Source organism: Benincasa hispida, chromosome 5, assembly GCF_009727055.1.
Source record: "Benincasa hispida cultivar B227 chromosome 5, ASM972705v1, whole genome shotgun sequence".
NCBI lineage: Eukaryota > Viridiplantae > Streptophyta > Magnoliopsida > Cucurbitales > Cucurbitaceae > Benincasa > Benincasa hispida.
This window is the reverse complement of record NC_052353.1, coordinates 61,494,731-61,513,345: the sequence shown is the minus strand read 5'-3', so window position 1 is coordinate 61,513,345 and position 18,615 is coordinate 61,494,731. Positions and strand designations below refer to the sequence as shown.

Sequence of the window (18,615 nt, the reverse complement as noted above, 5' to 3'; positions counted from 1 at the left end):
ACGAACATGTGAAGTTTGCACTTCTTCTATATTTAGCATACTCATGGTTATTGGGAAAACTTCAAAAGTTGAGGGATGACATCATGGAACTATGTGTAAAATGATCGAGTGGGGTTGTTGGATATTCATTCTGAACATTAGTTTGAATACGAACATCTTGATGTTTTGCTGAATCACCTTGTTCTTCAATTGGAACATCACCATTGAAATATTGCACTCGATATATTGAGGTAAGTCTATGCAAGACCCTTGTAGCAAATTGTCATATTTGGTAAATTGGATTGAAAAAGAACTGAAAAACACATTAATGGCTTAAAAAATTATATTGGTACGCAGTTAAGCAACAAAATTAAACAATCGTAGTAAATGATAAACTCAAACCAACAAGTGATAGGATGCTCCTGCTTTCGTTATATATCGCCTGCTCATAGTGGAATACCATTCAATATATTTAGGTTCAGTATCTACATCGTGGCTAATAAGAGGTCCATTAACAACCAAATTTTGTCGATTTTTTCAAATTGAAATTTGAGGAGCCAAATATGCAATTCAATCTCGCTCATGCTTGCCTCTTAGATCGTGTGAATGGAGTCGAGCGTCTGTATTGTAGGGTTGCAGAATTTATTGCAACATCCCAAATTGACGCATCACACAATCTGGTTGATGCCACTCCATAACAAAAAAGATATTGAGTGGACATCTGGATGTCCATATCTTACTACCCTCGAGACAATATGACAACATTAGTTGGATGGGATGATTGTATGGCTCCCAAATAATCTGCATGCATATGTGTCAAAATATTAATGAACTAAAAGATTGAAACATTATTAATATATAAAATGAATGAATATAATATCACTTGGTTAGGCATAAGCGTATGTAAGATGTATCTATACTGCAGTAAAACATGTGTCGGTACTCTGATGACAAAAAAGATGTCATTCTATCTATAACAATCACAAGTTGTTAGTATTTCATAATGGAGACAAAATAATAATAAGGTAAAAATGCAAGTTATTTATACCGTAATGCAAGTGGTTTGTCACCCAAGTTGTTCTCATATCGATGGAGGTGATAAAAGAGAGAATCGGTCCGGGGCCCAAATATGCAGCAATAGAAGCGAGCCTGCAATGTCTTTGCCATCTATAACTGCACCATTGCATAGTTGTCTATATAATCATGCAAGATATTCAACCCCCAACTGTACGTCCTAACAACATAAAAAATCTTGAAATAGAGGAAGATACATTAGGTGTACTCTACTGTTGGATTTATCAGGAAATACCAATCCTCCAATCAATGCGAGAATATATGCTCCAGCATATCGTTGGAGTTCTTCTTCATTAGCATCATCTGGTAAATGGGAAAAATTGTTGAATTAATCAGCTAGCCATGGTAGATTAAGACGACTTCCCCTAAGAAAGTTATCATTCGTTGTTATGCCTAAAAGGATAGCACATAGTTGTTCCCAGTTGTAGTTTAATGATCCAATCAACGATCTTCCATTAATCGGCAGTTTGAATTAGATGACTACATCTTGCATAGTAATCGTACACTTTCCATGCAACATGTGGAAAATGTGTGCCTTTTGTCGCCATTGTTCAACTAATGTTGTAATAAGATGTCAATCTAATTGTATAATTTTCATACATAAGACTCCATAGAATCCTGCAGCTCGTAAATAATTCAAGATATGAGGGTCTGGATCTTCCTGCCTTGGAATAACAACCTCTCGTTGTCGACAATGCATAGTATCAATATGCTCATCTTCCTAAACAACTTCGGACCGATGGCTACGTTGTAAGTAGAAAACTGAGTCGTCATATGGCTCTGTGCTAACATCATCATCCATTTGATCCATAAAAATAAGATTGAATTTAATTTAAATATTTACTGTAAATCAATGTGATTACAATCAATGAGGACGATTAATATCTAAAATTACAATTAATTGAGGAATATCTAAAATTACCTTCTTTATGAATAGTTAAAAAAAAATTACAAGAAAAAACTTAAAATTAATAACGAAATCCAATAACTAAGTCGCATCGCGTGCTCAATTGGGACAATTCCATCTATTATGTCCTTCTTGTCTGCAAATTATGCAACGTATCTTGTAACGTTCCCTCCAATTCATCTTGTTCTACATGCGGGAAGTACAACGTCTGCCAACGTTTCTAACTCCTGATTCGTCCGGATAAATAGTGGGAATATTAGGATCATGCCAACATTTTTATCGGGGATGAGCTCAAATTGAAGTGAATAACACGCTAGATAAGTGGGAATTTTATAATAATTTTCGATGTAGTATAAGTAGTCTAACCCAATGGTCTTACACGTAGCCATGACATGAGAGCATGTGATTCCATAACTCTGCTACTTATTGTATGTGTATATTCTCACTTAAGTTTATTTGATGTGTGGTCCACGCTTCAGTGTTACTGGGTTGATTGAAGTGGTGATTTCACACAACCTGTCCTATAATGAAATATGTCAACGACATGTATAGTTGTACGTCCTTCCCAATGTGTTAATTTCTTAACTGCATAATTACTTAGAATATTTCATAGACAGTATACGAACATAGGGGATAACTAACATGGGAATAATTTACTTTGTGAAACTCTCCAGATTCAAGAATAGTCTCTATTTCTACACGACGAGGAGCGAAGTAGGTGATAGTTAGTTAGAATGTTGCTTGGACTAGTGCAGTAATGGGTAGCTTCTTTGCTCCTTTTAGAACAACATTCGTTCTTTCAGCTACGTTCATGGTTAGCCATCCACAACGATGACCGCCATCATGTGACCGCGTCTATTGTTTAGGATATAGGGAAGCAAAAAACCCTAAACAATTAGGGTTTGCTATTTAAAGTTCAATCATACCGTCCTTAAACTTTCAAACTTGAAAATTTGATACCACTACATAACTACCATATATAAATATTACCTCTACCACATCATCTCTATCTATGGGTACTGCATCATATAATCCATTGATGAATGTGTTGAAGTCCACTTGACGATGCATGTTTATACGAAGAGATGATTGTCTATCATATTCTACATTTTGGCCCATTAACAATGTTTCCATGCATATAACATAGAAACTCCACAATATCCATTGTAGTTTGACCAATGCAATTTGATATTTATGAAAGACTATGTAAGTATATTTATTTGTTCAATCTTATTATTTTCGGTTTTTTATATGGACCTTTTACAATTTATTCCATTTATATTCTAAAAAAATCAATAAAAATATTTTCTTATATAGACATGCATCATTGTTTTTCCATCATCCTAAAACTTTAAATATAAATATTCTCTTATATAAACATGCATCCTCATTTGATATTCTGATAAAAAAAATCACAATAAATTTAACAAAAATCTAACAAAGAAATTCATAATATGGATGAAAATCTAACAAAAACTCGTAAATCTAACAAAAAAAACTCATAACAAATTTGATATTCAAACATTCAATAATTCTAAAAAAAATCAATATAAATATTCTCTTATAAAGACATGCATCCTCATTTTTCCTTCATACTAAAATATTAAATATAAGTTATTGCATATATATAATCTACCCAATGACAAAAAAAAAAAAAAAAAAAAAAAAAAAAAGAGAGAAAAGAAAGAAAGAAAAAGAAAGAAAGAAAGAAAGAAAGAAAGAGAACTCAATAATTCATAACAAAAAACTTGTAAATCTAACAAAAAAAAAAAAAAACTCATAACAAATTTGATATTTAATTTTAAATATTAGGATGAATAGTACAACTTATTAGTTAAACTTTTGAATAGATCTATAACTTATTCTAACATAATAGTGCATATAACACAAAGTAAATCTAATAAAAAATCCATAATAAATTTGATTCTCAAACAATCAATTAATTCTAAAAAAATCAATAATAAATACACTATAATAATAATATTCGATATACATCATTTCAAATAAAAATAAATAACTAAATACATAACTTTTGAACGATCATTTGTAGAATTTTTCTCAGAAATAATATCGCAGTAAAGAAAACGATAACATTAAAAAAATCAGTATAAAATCATGAAAAATTTAATTTTTCATTAAATAACAAAAATATATTAACTTACCAAGAGAAAAATGTTGCACTGAAATAAAGTAGACTCGTAATATGGTAATATGAATAAGATGAGGAAGATGGTAAAAATTGAGAAGACTCTCGAATTTTGGGATAGAAATGTGGAGAAGATGATAAAGAAATGGCGGTTTGGTAGAGAAAATAGGAAGGAGATGAAAAAAAAAAAGCTATTGGATGATAGGAGCAAATGAGTGAAGAAGATGAAGGAATTAAGGAAAAAATGGCAAAATTTAAGGGGGATTGAAGTGGAAAAAGATAAAAATTCCATCACGGCCAACGAGGTTTGACGTCCCATAGACCTCCTGAACGAGTGTCTGAATGCATTTATTCAACAAACATATTCAGATTGATTTGATATTGCACAATTAATTTTTTTATATAATCAACTGAATGCAAGACACATTCAGTTGGACCGGTCAACATATTATTAAATTATTCTAAAATACGTCTAAACATTCCATTAGAGACAAAATTTCGACCATTTTTTCTTAATTAACTTCTAAAACCACCCATTTTTGCGAATTAACACATTTCTTGGGGTAATACAATGTCGTACTTAAACACGACTTTTGATGCGAGGAAGTTTGTGCTGTGGGTTCCATTTTTACAACGAAAGATAGAAATATCCTCACTTTAATGTTCGTCTAAAAGAGACCACCGTGAATGAAGCCAGTTACAGATTCTTTCGACTCGTTAGCTTTTGATGGGTGCCAGACTAAAAAAGGGTTAAGCTTTTCTGTAGCTCTTCTTTTGTTATTTTTCTTAAAATAAAATATGTTTAAATATAATGTACTTTTTGGCCCTTTATTTTCACTTTTAAATGATACAATAGTCATTTCAAAATACCCTGATACATTCATAATGATGGATAATTAAGGTGAAAATCTCACATTTCAACTTCTTAAAGAAGAAAACTAAAGGATACTGCCACCGAAATAAGCATGAAATTATGCATGTATCATGAATTCCCTTATACAGAATATATGATGATTCTTCAGCGTAAATTCTTTCCCTTTTGGTACCGTAAATTTCTTTGGTCGTTTGAAAGGAAAGAGAATGAACGACTCTGCACTGTTGCCTTTTTTAAACATTCCTTTGAGATGTAAGTGTTCTGAAATGATTGCCTTGACTCAATTCATTCACATTTATGTTACTTATATTCAGCGTAATTTAGTTGTATCTTATCAAAATTCAAAATAATAGTTCAGTTAACTAAATGAAAATGTTCTTTTTTAAGGAGGAAAAGAAAATGAAAATGTGTATGAAACAAAACAACCCAACTTTCATTCTGGCCAGTTCACGTGAATTTTTGACATATATCTCAAAGTTTTGTCAAGTAGAGGTCAGAATAAGTTTATAGGTATAATGAGGCTATTTTGTTCATGAATTACGAGTACCTTCGATTACAAAGGTCTTAAAAAATATTAAAGAAAATATGGCTGGGAATAATTTACTGTCTTTATCATAAACAACTTCCTAAATAATTTCACCACTAAGGTTTTTCTCTCAATTTGAATATCAAAAGAATCTCTGAACTGCCAAAAAAAAATAAATAAATAAATAAATAAAACAAGTTCATCAGATATCACCGTAAACTGGGAATGATTACAAAGAAGCCTCAAAGTATGCTATGAAAAAAATCTCAAAGAGCTTCATGCAGTAAAGAATGAAGGAGACATAAGTTTGAATAGAGAAGAAAGCATTCAGAGAAAGAGGAAACAGTGAGGGAGAAGAAAAATATATTGCATAATCAGGCAAGACGGGCATTTCGTTTTTGCTACATTCACATTACCAACTGCCTTTCGTTCCTGTTTTCAAAAGTTTTGGTTCTAATTTCTAATTTTGGTTAGGAATTCTTTTTCATCCGTACAGAAAACCCAAAGACAGGCGCTGCTGGCACTGAAATATAATGGTCGGCAAATGAATGGAACAGATGTTTTGGTAATAATGTTCCAGTACTGTACAAAACGAAAACTTCCAAATGGTGTTCACTTTTGTCGTGTGAAAGAATGAATATCTTGCTTCCATCCTTTTCTTGTTGTGAGAGAGCAAGTGATGATGGACGACTTACAGTTGAAAACAGATCGTAAGATAAAGGAAATGCCTGCTTTACATGATGGAACAGCTCCCTTGAGCGCCACTGAGGTAAAATAACCATTACGCTATTTAGTCATGCAAGTGGAAGAAAATTGAAGCATAAAATAGAGGGAGATGTTTAGAAATATCTAACCTTTTGTTGTCTTCGTAGTTGCTCAATGCTTCCTCAAATTTGAGCCAAAGAGGGCTTGTCTCTTGAAGATCTACATTTTGCGGCCCGGCTATGTAAGCCTGAACGACAAACTGCCGAGTTCTTTCCCTGAACAAAACTACCACTTCAGATATGGTAGTCGGAAGATAATTGTTTCATACTTAGAGTGATGACTTTCATCCTAGAAGAAACCTACCTCCCTTCATACTCAGATAACCAAACCAAGTAGGCAGCACCGAAATACATGGACACAAATGGCTTGGTTAAGTCGTCAACAGAATCAAGTCTGTATGCTCTGTACCTCAACTCCCTAACCCAACAAACAATTGTAAATAATGTAACTAACTCACAATAATACAATGATAGACATATGCTGATAGTTTTTAGTAAATTGATACAAGATTGACATACATATAGAGCCAAGATGCAGTTGAATAGTCAATCCCCATTATTCCAGGACGCGCTCCTACTCCATTAATGAAGCGCATGCTAACTACCTCTGCTAAAGCACATAGAACAGTCTGTGCACCAATACTCGTACCATAAATAATTTTGTGAAGAATGTTAAATTGAATAAAAGTTTAGACTAACGAGTTATTTGGTTCAGGAGAAAATTTATTCCAACAAATCTTTGAAACCAATTGCAATATGTCAGTTCAAACTGGTATTTAATTTCTAAATGAATAATTCTTTAACACATTTTGCACTTTTGGTGACATACAAAATTTAAGTGACAGATGTTGAGTGCGTGTATGACCTTACTTTTAACAGAATATGTTCTATAAGTTGTACTCCTTGAGTTAAGAAGATGCTGTGTGGAAATCCAGAGCTATTATGGGGTTACCTAATCAACGCTCCAACATCTAATAATTATAGTTGCGTTTTCGTTTAGGAGGGCATCTTAAAGTTGGCCAAGCTTCATTGCTATTTATGGTATTCCCTTTCTGATATCTTTCTAATTAGTCCTTTCATTATCAATTCAAATTCTAGAGCTTCTGAGTGAGGGTTTGTTGGATAAAGGCTTCAGTTCTTCATTAATTGGATTGTGTTGAAACAGGGGTGATTTGTATTTTCTTTTATTTACTATTTTTAGCTGTAGTGTATTATTATTGTATATATAATTGAGTTTTCCGGCTCCCATCCTCATTTTATGGACAAACACTAGAAAATGGAAAAGTATCAAACGAAACAGAGAAAAGAATCAGAAAAGATATATTCCAAAAGAAAGTACGGGATGAACTGGCTGGAGACTTACTGATTTAACTCCTTTTGTACTGAAATGTTTTGAAAGAATAATCTCGGCAATGGCCTGCAAGACAGATGCCAATTAGAATGCAGATTCCTTTTTACAAATTTAAAACGCTGTTGGTCTATTTTCCTCAAGAAGTTGAAGCAATCAGGTGCGTGGAAGCTATAACATGATAGCAAGCTTGTGAAAGAAATTTCAAAGTCTCTCCTCTTTCTTGAAAAATTTAAAGAATAGAGCATTGATAAGAGGAATGTGACAACTTATTTGTTGCAAGTGATTCTAGATCACTGCACATCTGAATAGAAAATAAAAGCAACTTTCCTACAAATATAAGCTGAATGTAAAAACATAGAAAACCACAGAAAGTATTCTTATGATGTATGAGAATCTTATTAAATTTTACCTTCAATTCTACTCTGGAAACATATGGTCTTTTCTTTAAATCATGAGAAAACCGTACATTTCCTTTTTTCTCTCCAGATTTAGTCCACTCTTTTAGAACATCAGGGTTATTCCACATCTCTTCCATGTCCTCAGGGGTAGCTCGACAATCCCAAAATGTATAAGTAATAGCTGCGCCCTCTTTGAGAGGAGAAAATAGACTGTCATTTCCATGAAATGCAAATACATATATGTCTGCAGGCATTTATGTACGTATCCTTTACTATGGTGAAGAAATAAATGTTGTATATGTAATAAAGCCGAAGCTCTTGGTGGGTAGCAAAAATTGATTCACACTAATTATGAATGTAGGAAAGCGTGACTCTCTCAAGTCCAACTTCCTGCTGCTTCTTATTTTCTCTTCTATAATCAAATGATTGTTCTCTCTGGCGAAGATTACTCTGTGTTATGATACAAGAGCACTAAGCAACGTTATGTTAATCTATAATACTAGTTTATTTTGTTGTCCTTTATCTTTGGTTCTAATGGATGGTTAAAGGTACTTCACGTTGGTAAAGGGTATTGAATAGTCATTACTTGCATTAGGTTAAAAAAAGAGGGTTCTATGTACATGTTTTTTTCAGTCCAAAAGAGCTATCTTCCACTTCTTTTTCTTCTTTTTTCATTGTTTGACCCTTTTCCCTCTTCTGCTAGTCTTTGAAGAATAAGAAAAGAAAAAAGAGAAAAAAGTCCTTTACTCCAGTTATCCAAGTTTCTAATAACGAGAATATGATCCACGAGTAAATGAATCATCAGAGGTGTATATAAGGAAATGCAACCTGTATTCCCTGAAGCAGGTGGAGGGGACGTAGCAGAGCTGGAGACTTCATTGATATGTTTCCTAGACATAACCAATGCAATGATGATCAGTTTAAAAGTTGGAACATTGTACTAAGCATGTTTTCTTTCTATCATGACTCATAAGCAGTTAACCCATTTTAATTAGACATGATTATTTACGAAAAGGTTTCCACTGTAATACCAAAAACAGCGATCACCTATCTGGACTAGAGGCACGATTTTCAATGCAAGCACCAAGATATTTCAAATATTACAGATAATTAAAAGTCCATAGTTTCTGCCAATATGAGCGAGTTCTGCTGCATTAGACTCGACCACTACATTTCGGGTCAAATCTCAAAAGCAGAGTAGAACCATTTCTTTACACCTCTATTGACTGTCTTGTAAAGGGATGAGGAACTTTATACGCAGAAAGTAAAACACGGTTATAATTGAAGACGGGATATATTTAATAGAACAACTACAAGAACAAAATTATAGATCTGCAGAAAAATTGTTTTGGTGGTATTTATGAAGGTAAAAAGACCCGAAAAGTTAGAATCGGACTCATTACCTAAATATTTGATCTCTTTCTTTCTTTCTCTTTTGTTTTTTTAATAATAATAATTAAAAAAAAAAAAAAAAAAAAACTAATCAATCAAGCTTTGAAGGGAAAGAAAGAAAATAGTTTCTGCAATGAAACTCACTCATGCATTATGCGAACAAGGGGACAAGCTAAATATAAGCTTAAAGTATGCCCTTACACTTCATCAGGAAAATTATATTCTTAAGGTGTTCAAGTGGGTTAGATTTTCATTTATCCATTTAACTGCTAACAGGATTAACGAACATCTGATCTGAACATAAACTTTATTGCAGTTCAAACTTTATTCATCAATAGGATATGAGCACCTGGATGGAAGACTTTCTTTTACTGATAGATATCGTTTCCAGTATGGTAAAGTTGTCTTGTGAGTCGCCTTCTTTGTACCACTTCTATAGGCCCTAACAACAAACTCTTCATTTCTTTCTCTGAAAAGGAGTTTGCCTTGTTAATATACGGAACGCTATATTAGAGGGTTAATGACATTAACTACTTGGTGAAAAAATATATACACTGAACTAGAAGCTGCCGAAGGCAAATACAACCAATAAAAAATGAACAAAATGCAAGTTCAGTGACTTACTTCTGCTCAAAGTTTGATAACCATTTAAGGTAAGCAGCCCCAAAATATACATTGACAAAGGGCTTACTTAGAACGTCTGGGTTCCCTTCTAATCCATAAGATTGATAACCCAATTCACTGAAAACCAAAAATGTTACTAGTGTAATGTGTCCTAATTGGATTTTATTCAATGAAATATGTTATGTATATATTTAAATATGTAGAATATATAAAATACCGAATCTTCATACCTGACCAGCCACTGAGCAGTTTTAAGTGTTATTTGCATGATCCCTAATGTTGTCTCCTTGGTTTTTTTGTCATAACGTGTTGCAAGAGGCTGTCTATCACTCTCAAGTTCTGCTATGGCACAAATCATTTCCTGTGCAAATTATGAATTATTACTACAGATCTGCAAATTAAATAAAGCAACTATTTCTTGCACAACTGCCAAGAAAATAGTAAAAAATCACTTCTTTTTTTTTTTTGTAGAAAAGTTTCTTGTTTTTGGTTTTTTTGTTTTTTGTTTTGATAAGATCAACAATCTTCATTAAGGAAAAAAAAAAAAAGAAAGAATACTGGTAAAAAAGTAAATTGAATATCAATATCAGCACAATGAGATAACTGCAAATAGATGAAGCTTTAGCGGGAAACAGACGGCTGCAAAAACAAAAAAAAAAAAAAAAAAAAAAAAAAACTTACAGAATCTACTTTGGAAACAAAGTGCCTCTGCAGAATGATATCTGCCACTGCCTGGAGAACAGCAAAATTTACAATAATTTTAGAGGTTGTTACATGCCATTCCTTGTCTAAGAACTTGTCCATCAAAATTAAAGAAGCAAACAAATTATTTTCATTCACTACGACAGAAATGAAAAAGATGTTGAATAACCAGAAAGCAAATATTCAAATTCCTCAAGAGGATAAATAGTTGAAATTAGAACAGGATTGAGTTACTTTTAAAATCATGCAGGGGTTCTTATATGGTCAACATTACAATGAAGGCTTATGACTCCTACAAGTTCTGATAGAAATATCAAAGTTAAAGGCTTAAGGGTTGCTTTAAGTTTATGTCCGTAAACACTATAGAAAGTTTATGACCTTCATCTCTGTCTGAGTCAAATAAGGCTGTCCATCTGGATCTCTCGAGAGGTGGACCTTTTGCGTTTTGGACTCTCCAGCATCTAACCATTCAGCGCATACTTGAGGGTAACTCCACATTGCTTCTATGTCTTGCGGGTCAACACAATCATCCCAGTATTTAAATCCAATAGCCATTCTTGACCTCGTCTGTAGCACCTCATTCCAAAAGCAGAGTATGTCAGTACCAATTCAATGTGTTGGCTACAAATTAAAGGTCAAAAAAGTGGAAAACTTATCAAACTATGCACAAAAGTGTGAAAGAGCCTCCTCAAGTGAAACCATACTTTTGGCCCCAAAGGTCCAACTTGGCGGAAGGAAAGCCAAAATCTAGATAACCCTTAGAATAAGCTCAATAGCAGTGATGCATTACACGTGAGGTGTTCTTAGTTACGCTTTAAGATAAAAGCTAACCGTGAATGATTTATACCTTTAAAACCCATGATTTTACAGGTTGATATTAAACAATAGCATCTTACATCCACCTAGTGCCTATTTTTTACCGCCATACGAGAAGTCCAAGGTGGAAATAAGATAGATTCAAATCGGGAGCTTAAAAAAATGAACATTGTTGAATTAGGTAGTGAGAAATGCATGGGATGAGACTGCTTGCAACAAAACAAAGGAGTCTATTTTCTTCTTTTGACCAAGTTTTGCCAATCCAATAACCACAAAACCTTCCGACTCTTAGCTAATAGTAAAGCAGAAAGGAGCTTGAGAACTTCTAACATAACCGACGAGAGAGAGCTCTCTAGCCTTAAGGAATGCATTCAAGAACAGGGCCTAGATTGTAATAATCATCTAAAATCCAACCAAATAAATGAATATTCATCGGTGCCTCCGGCATCCGCATTGAGGAGGTTGTATACCCAAACGAATCAATCCCATTATCTGTGAATGTGTAGCCACGACGACGATTTAACAGATAAAGTGAAACAAATGTTCCGTAAAAGGACGAAGATATTAACGCCCAGAATCGAATAGATCAAACCTCTATGCAATGCATCCATAATCATACAACGTACCAGAATAGAATAGAAAAACGACGTTGGAAGCAAAGAGAAAGGAGAGGATCGGGATGCAGCAGAGAGAGATGGATTACCAGAATAGTAGAGAAACGATCGGGGAGGACGTCGAAGGCGTGGAAATGGAAAATTAGGCGTTAGGGAGGAGGATTATGGAGTCGGAAGAATGGAATTTGAAGGAGATGAGATTGGAGGTGGAGCATTGTTGCCGGAAATGGAAAAGCATTGTTTTCCGTAGGGGCGCGTGACAGGGATGTCTCGCCAAATTAGTTGGCAGCTCAGCTTTGTCATAACCTGTGACACGTGGCGTGCTTTCGTTTTAGTCTCAGACTCTCGGGTGATTTTTGCTTCAATTCACAATTCACGCTTTTCACGCCAAAATCTAAATATCCACGATACGTTTTTTTTATAATAATAATAATTATTATTATTAAAAAAATTATTATTACTTAATAAATATATAGTAATAATAATAATTATTAAATTTATTCCTTTATTATTTATTATTTTCATTTTCTGGGATATCATGTTAAAATTCAATTGTGTGTGAAATTTTATTTATTAAAAAAGACTTTGAAATAATTACTATTCCTTGACATTTTTTTAAAATAAAGATTTATTACAAAAGAAATATAATCTACGACTTCAGATTATATATATATATATATATATGGTTGACGACAACACCCAGATAGGAAGATTCACCCGATCTTCACGTGCTTTCGATTGTGAATTTATAATTTTGGGGATGGAAGTCGACTTACTGGATAAGAAAAGAAAACATTAGTGTGGTGCCAACCACATAACCTCCAATGTTTAAGTCGGTATTTAGCAAATGGTCAGAGCAAGCTAGAAGTGGAGAGAAAAAATTACCTTTATGATGCCTATGACCCCTTATTTATAGTGGAGCGAACTAAGGGTTTTAAACCTAAAATGGATTAGGAAAGGCTAATTCGAGCCGACCATGGGAGATAGGATCATGACCCACGAGAAATAGGCCTTCCAAGGCCGAGTAGGGCTTGCCTTGTTCTTGGCCTCTGAGGTCAAGGTGGGTGAAACGACCCAACCTCTTTTCTTTCCTTTGGCCATTTCCTCCCTCGGCCCATTAGCCAGTTTTTCGCATTTCTCTAATCTTTATGTAAAGGCCATTTTTCCAGTTCTACTTTATGGTCTGTTCTTCTGAATTCGTAACTTTTGGCTATGAAACGATCCTCAACATACATACATACATGCATGCGTATGAAGGAATCGAATTCTTAATGCGGAAGCGAGTAATCGTCAGTGACTTCGTTTCTGAAACAAGTTAAAATAGAGAAGACAAAACGATAAACATAAATACCAAACATGCTGTAAAAAATTACAGAGAGGAAAGGGAAGACCAGAAAATTATCCTTGATGAAAAACACTTCTTCACGTTTTTCTCTCCCAGAATCACAAATACTTTTGCTCCTCACGAACACAACAACGATACAGGATCTATTGGACACTACTGTCAAGCCTTCCTCACTATTCTCAAGGTGAGAATTAAGATAGAGTTGTGGGCTTGTCTTGTTAACTTTGGTAAGGGAGAAGAGAAATTTTTTGAGAGAGTTTCACGGAGAGGATGAAATTTTCTTGCAGATAGTTTCACACTACGTATCACGTATCCCCTCTCACCACTGTTTTTATGATCCTGTATATGAGAAAGACGAGGGAAGTTATTTTCATAACTCTCTTCATCACGTAAAATAACTCTCGAGGAGTTATTTTACATTTAATTATATTGGAATAATATAATTAAAACAAACCTTATATTATATCTCATATAATATAAACTAATATAACCCATAGTTTATATTATATCATATGTAATATAATCTAACTTCACATTCTTCATATAACCTATAGTTTTAGTATGAATCATATTTATATTAATTGTAACCTATAATTTTTATATGAATTTCATTCATATAATTAATATTCGAATCATATTCAAATATTTATCCCTCTCATTAAACTTTAGATTATAATGTACCAATATATTGTAAGAGCCCGAATTTTCAGGGAATTTTCATTAAATTTATCTTGAAACTTTTGGACATTAATTTAATTATTGGAGCCAAAACTAATTATGTTGGAGGAGATAATATGTTAATATGAAGTTAATTGGGGATTTGAAATGCTTAAAGCTTTAAATTCAATTTAAAATTTAAGAGGGAAAAAGATGTTGGGATTGGTGTTCTAATTCTCTCGGAGTCTCGTTGTTTGTAATTATCACATTGTTTTTTGAATAAAATAACTGTTATTTCATTCTGGCATTTATTCATATCCAATAAACAAAGCTCCATGGTTATCTGATATAAACTTAAGCATGTATATGTGATATATAAGCAGATTATGCCTTAAGTGATAACCTAGATAGGTATGTAGTATAAGGATTAAGGTGGGATATCTGATCCTGGTGACACTATGGATACGACCCGCTTTGTTGAGGTTTGCAAGTCTTGTAAACTACTACAGATGCTAGATCTTGACCATTCATGTGGAGACATGCGAGCGGGGGTGTCCTATACAAAGGGTTTGTATAAGACTGGACCAGGAGATAACTAGACTCTGTATATAATGCCGTATTGGGATTGGTGTCCTAATTCTCCCGGAGTCTCGTTGTTTTGTAAAAATATACATTGTTCAATGAATAAAATAAGTGTTATTTAATTCTGGCATTTACTCATATCCAATAAACAAAACTCCTTGGTTATCTTATGTGAACTTAAGCATGTATATGTGATATACAAGTGGATCATGCCTAAAGTGATAACCTAAATAGGTCTGTAGTATAAGGATTAAGGTGGGATACCTGATCCTGGTGACACTAAGGATACGACCCATTTTGTAGAGGTTTACAAGTGTTGTAAACTACTACAGATGGTTAATCCTAACCATTCATGTGGAGACGTGGCACGAGGGTGTCCTATACAAAGAGTTTGTATAAGACCTGGACCATGAGATAACTAGACTCTATATATAACGCCGTTGATACTAGAGACTTACATCTCACCTAAACGACCATAGGTGACACGACTTCAATCCTGAGTGTTTTGGGAACTCCTACCTTTGAGTGCGATCCTTTGATTAGTATGGGTGAGAGTGGCCAGATTGCCAACTCAACATGCCTACCTTTTTGGGGACTTGCCTGATCTGGGAGCTGACAACTCAATTCACAATATAAAATTCACTCTTTTCTCGAAGTAGGGATAAGTAGAGAGATTGCTCCCTTAAGCGTTGATTTTAGGGCTTGAACATAGTGGCCACAACTTCTCTCTGGAAGAAAAGACTCAATCATAGTAGGACTATGACTTATATTCATTAAAGAGATTAGTGGTACTTAAGGAGACAGATGTAACTACAAGGGCATAACGGTTATTGGCCCAGCTGTACTTATGAGCGATTTGTGAAAGGTTGTCACACTGCTGATTGGTTAAGATGGACACAAAATATATCTATGGTAAGGAGAGTTCAGCTGTCGGTCTTTAGTGGAGTGCCTGACAGTTAATGGATGGTGGACCCCGTGACTAAATACTAAAGTGTTTAGTCAGTTATTCACGTACCGTTGGAGCTTCAAGCTACAGATCCATGAGGTCCCCTTAGTAGCTCAATGGATTCAGTTGAGGATTAGTTCTTGGTATTGATTTGAAATGTTCAAATTGTCAAGAGGTATTTTGATTATATATGATATATGAGATACATCTAGTGGAGGATTGATGTAAATGAGATTTGCATTAAGTACCATGGAATATAAAAAGAACTATGGTTTATATATGTTTCATGAGATGAAATATTAAAACTATAGGTTATAAATATAGTATAATAAGTTGGTTATCAATTATATTTATAATAATATTAATTATCCAATAATTAATTCTTTTTCTTTTAAATAACCAAAGTAGTGGGTGGTTGTTAAATCATGGTAACTGTGAGTTTAAAAGGAAAATGGTTTTCCTATTTTGAAAATGTTTTTTAAACGATTGAAAAAGTTTTTAGTTTTCTCTTCGCGCATAAGAAACTCACGAGTCGTCAAGTAAATACAGATTTTCTAAACGACGGTAGGGCGAGCTAAACGATCATGTAGTGGTAAGCTAAACGATTGCATAGTTTTGCTAGACGATCGCTTGCCCAAAGTAAACGATCGTGTAGAGTTTGTAGGTGACAGACTGAGCTAAACGATGAGCTAAACGATCGCATAGCTTTTTCTAGACGATCACTTAGCTTTATCTAAATGATTGGGCATCGACCTATGCAATAGGTCTCCGGCATCTCCTACTTGTCCAGTCGTGTACGCGATCGGTGTTTCCTCCATTCGTTTACCTCATATCAAGTCCGAACAGAGTCCACCCTCTAGATTCTTACACCGAGAATACCAAGGTAGCCTTGTTGGTGGTGTCAGACTCAACTCGACACTGTCGAGGTCTTCTGGAAGCCATTCGTGGTGCTGTGGAGGTCGTTCGTGTTGCGTAGGAGTTTATGACTGAGGCGATCATTGAGGATGAGCGCAAGGTGTTCGTGTTGTGTTCGTTCTGTGTTGCGGTCGTGTAGATCGAGCATTCGTGGTTGCTGTTGTTCGAGCAATTAGAGTGCGCAATGGAGCGTGGAGATGCTTCTGTCTATGTGCGTAGAGTTTTTCTCATTGTTCATTTGTTATTCATGCTGTAATTTCTGCTTTTGAATTGTATAACCATTTGTTTGAAGTCGACTGTAAATGTATTTGTTCATTCATGATTGTGATTTGGAATAGTCTTGTTCCGCTGCTCATGGAAATCTCGCTTTCGATTTCCTTTAGTTGATACTAGAGACTTACATCTCATCTAAACAACCATAGGTGACACGACCTCAATCCTGAGTGTTTTGGAAACTCCTACATTTGAGGACGGTCCTTTGATTAGTATAGGTAAGAGTGGTCAGATTGCCAACTCAACTTGCCTACCTTTTTGGGAACTTGTCTGATCTGGGAGCTAGGAACTCACTTACATAAGATGGAATTCACTCATTCCCCGAAGTAGGGGTAAATAGAGAGATTGCTCCCTTAAGGGCTGATTCCAGGGCCTTTAGCATAGTGGCCACAACTTCTCTTTGGAAGAGAGGACTCAATCATAGTAGGACTATGACTTATGTTCATTAGAGGTTTCAGTGGTACTTAAGGAGTTAGATTTATTGGGATTGGTGTCCTAATTCTCCCGGAGTCTCATTGTTTTGCAAAGATACACATTGTTCAATGAATAAAATAAGTGTTATTTAATTTTAGCATTTACGCATATCCAATAAACAAAGCTCCTTGGTTATCTTATGTAAACTTAAGCATGTATATGTGATATACAAGTGGATCATGCCTTAAGTGATAACCTAAATCGATTTGTAGTATAAGGATTAAGGTGAGATACCTGATCCTGGTGACACTACGGATACGGCCTGCTTTGTAGAGGTTTGCAAGTGTTGTAAACTATTATAGGATGGTAGATCCTAACTATTCACGTGGAGACGTGAAGCGGGGATATCCTATACAAAGAGTTTGTATAAGACCTGGACCATGAGATGATTAGACTCTATATATAACGTCGTTGATACTAGAGACTTACATCTCACCTAAACGACCATAGGTAACACGACATCAATCCTGAGTGTTTTGTGAACTCCTGCCTTTGAGGACGGTTCTTTGATTAGTATGGGTTAGAGTGACCAGATTTCCAACTCAACATGCCTACCTTTTTGGGGACTTATATGATCTGGTAGTGGGGAACTCAATCCATAAGATGAAATTCACTCCTTTCCCGAAACAGAGATAAGTAGAGAGATTGCTCCCTTAAAGGCTGATTCCGAGACTTGAACATAGTGGCCACAACTTCTCTTTGGAAGAGTAGACTCAGTCATAGTAGGACTATGATTTATGTTCATTAGAGGGATCAGTGGTACTTAAAGAGACAAATGTAATTACAGGGGCATAACGGTTTATTGGCCCAGCAGTACTTACGAGCGATTTGTGAAGGGTTGTCACACTGCTGATTGGTTAAGATGGACACAAAATATATCTATGGTAAGGAGAGTTCAGCTGTCGGTCTTTAGTGGAGTGCCTGGCAGTTAACGGATGGTGGACCCCGTGACTAAAGAGTTTAGTCAGTTATTCACATACCGTTAGAGCTTCGAATCTACAGGTCCATGAGGTCCCCTTGGTAGCTTGGATTATGTTAAGGATCAATTCTTGATGTTGATTTGAAATGTTCAAATTGACAATAGGTATTTTGATTATATATGATATAATCGGTATGGTATATGAGATACATCAAGTGGAGGACTAATGTAAATGAGATTTACATTAAGTGCCATGAAATAGAAAAAGTGTTATGGTTTATATGTTTCGTGAGATGAAATATTAAAATTATAGGTCATAAATATATTATGGTAAGTT

At 34.6% G+C, this 18,615-nt stretch overlaps 1 protein-coding gene across 1 annotated transcript; it reads right to left on the bottom strand.

The window, feature by feature from the left end:
• Window positions 1-5,852: 5,852 nt before the first annotated feature.
• On the bottom strand, window positions 5,853-12,414 carry LOC120077127. The gene is made up of 13 exons (XM_039031024.1): window positions 12,257-12,414; window positions 11,116-11,304; window positions 10,717-10,767; window positions 10,266-10,396; window positions 10,036-10,152; window positions 9,761-9,880; window positions 8,848-8,909; window positions 8,031-8,209; window positions 7,634-7,687; window positions 6,790-6,899; window positions 6,575-6,688; window positions 6,361-6,486; window positions 5,853-6,270 (listed from the first exon to the last, which is right to left on the bottom strand). The coding sequence occupies exons 2-13, from the start codon at window positions 11,290-11,292 to the stop codon at window positions 6,240-6,242; spliced, it is 1,272 nt and encodes a 423-aa protein (XP_038886952.1). The 5' UTR covers window positions 11,293-11,304; window positions 12,257-12,414; the 3' UTR covers window positions 5,853-6,239.
• Between the last annotated feature and the right edge of the window lie 6,201 nt (window positions 12,415-18,615).

What these genes read in the sequence shown, in the direction of transcription:
- LOC120077127 (XM_039031024.1), bottom strand. Translation starts at nt 11,292, where the DNA reads ATGGCTATTGGATTTAAATACTGGGATGATTGTGTTGACCCGCAAGAC. An exon ending in ACTGCTCAGTGGCTGGTCAG is followed by an intron (nt 10,153 to 10,265) that starts GTATGAAGATTC and finishes TTTGGTTTTCAG; the next exon opens with TGAATTGGGTTATCAATCTT. An exon ending in ACTGCATCTTGGCTCTATAT is followed by an intron (nt 6,689 to 6,789) that starts GTATGTCAATCT and finishes TTGTTGGGTTAG; the next exon opens with GGAGTTGAGGTACAGAGCAT.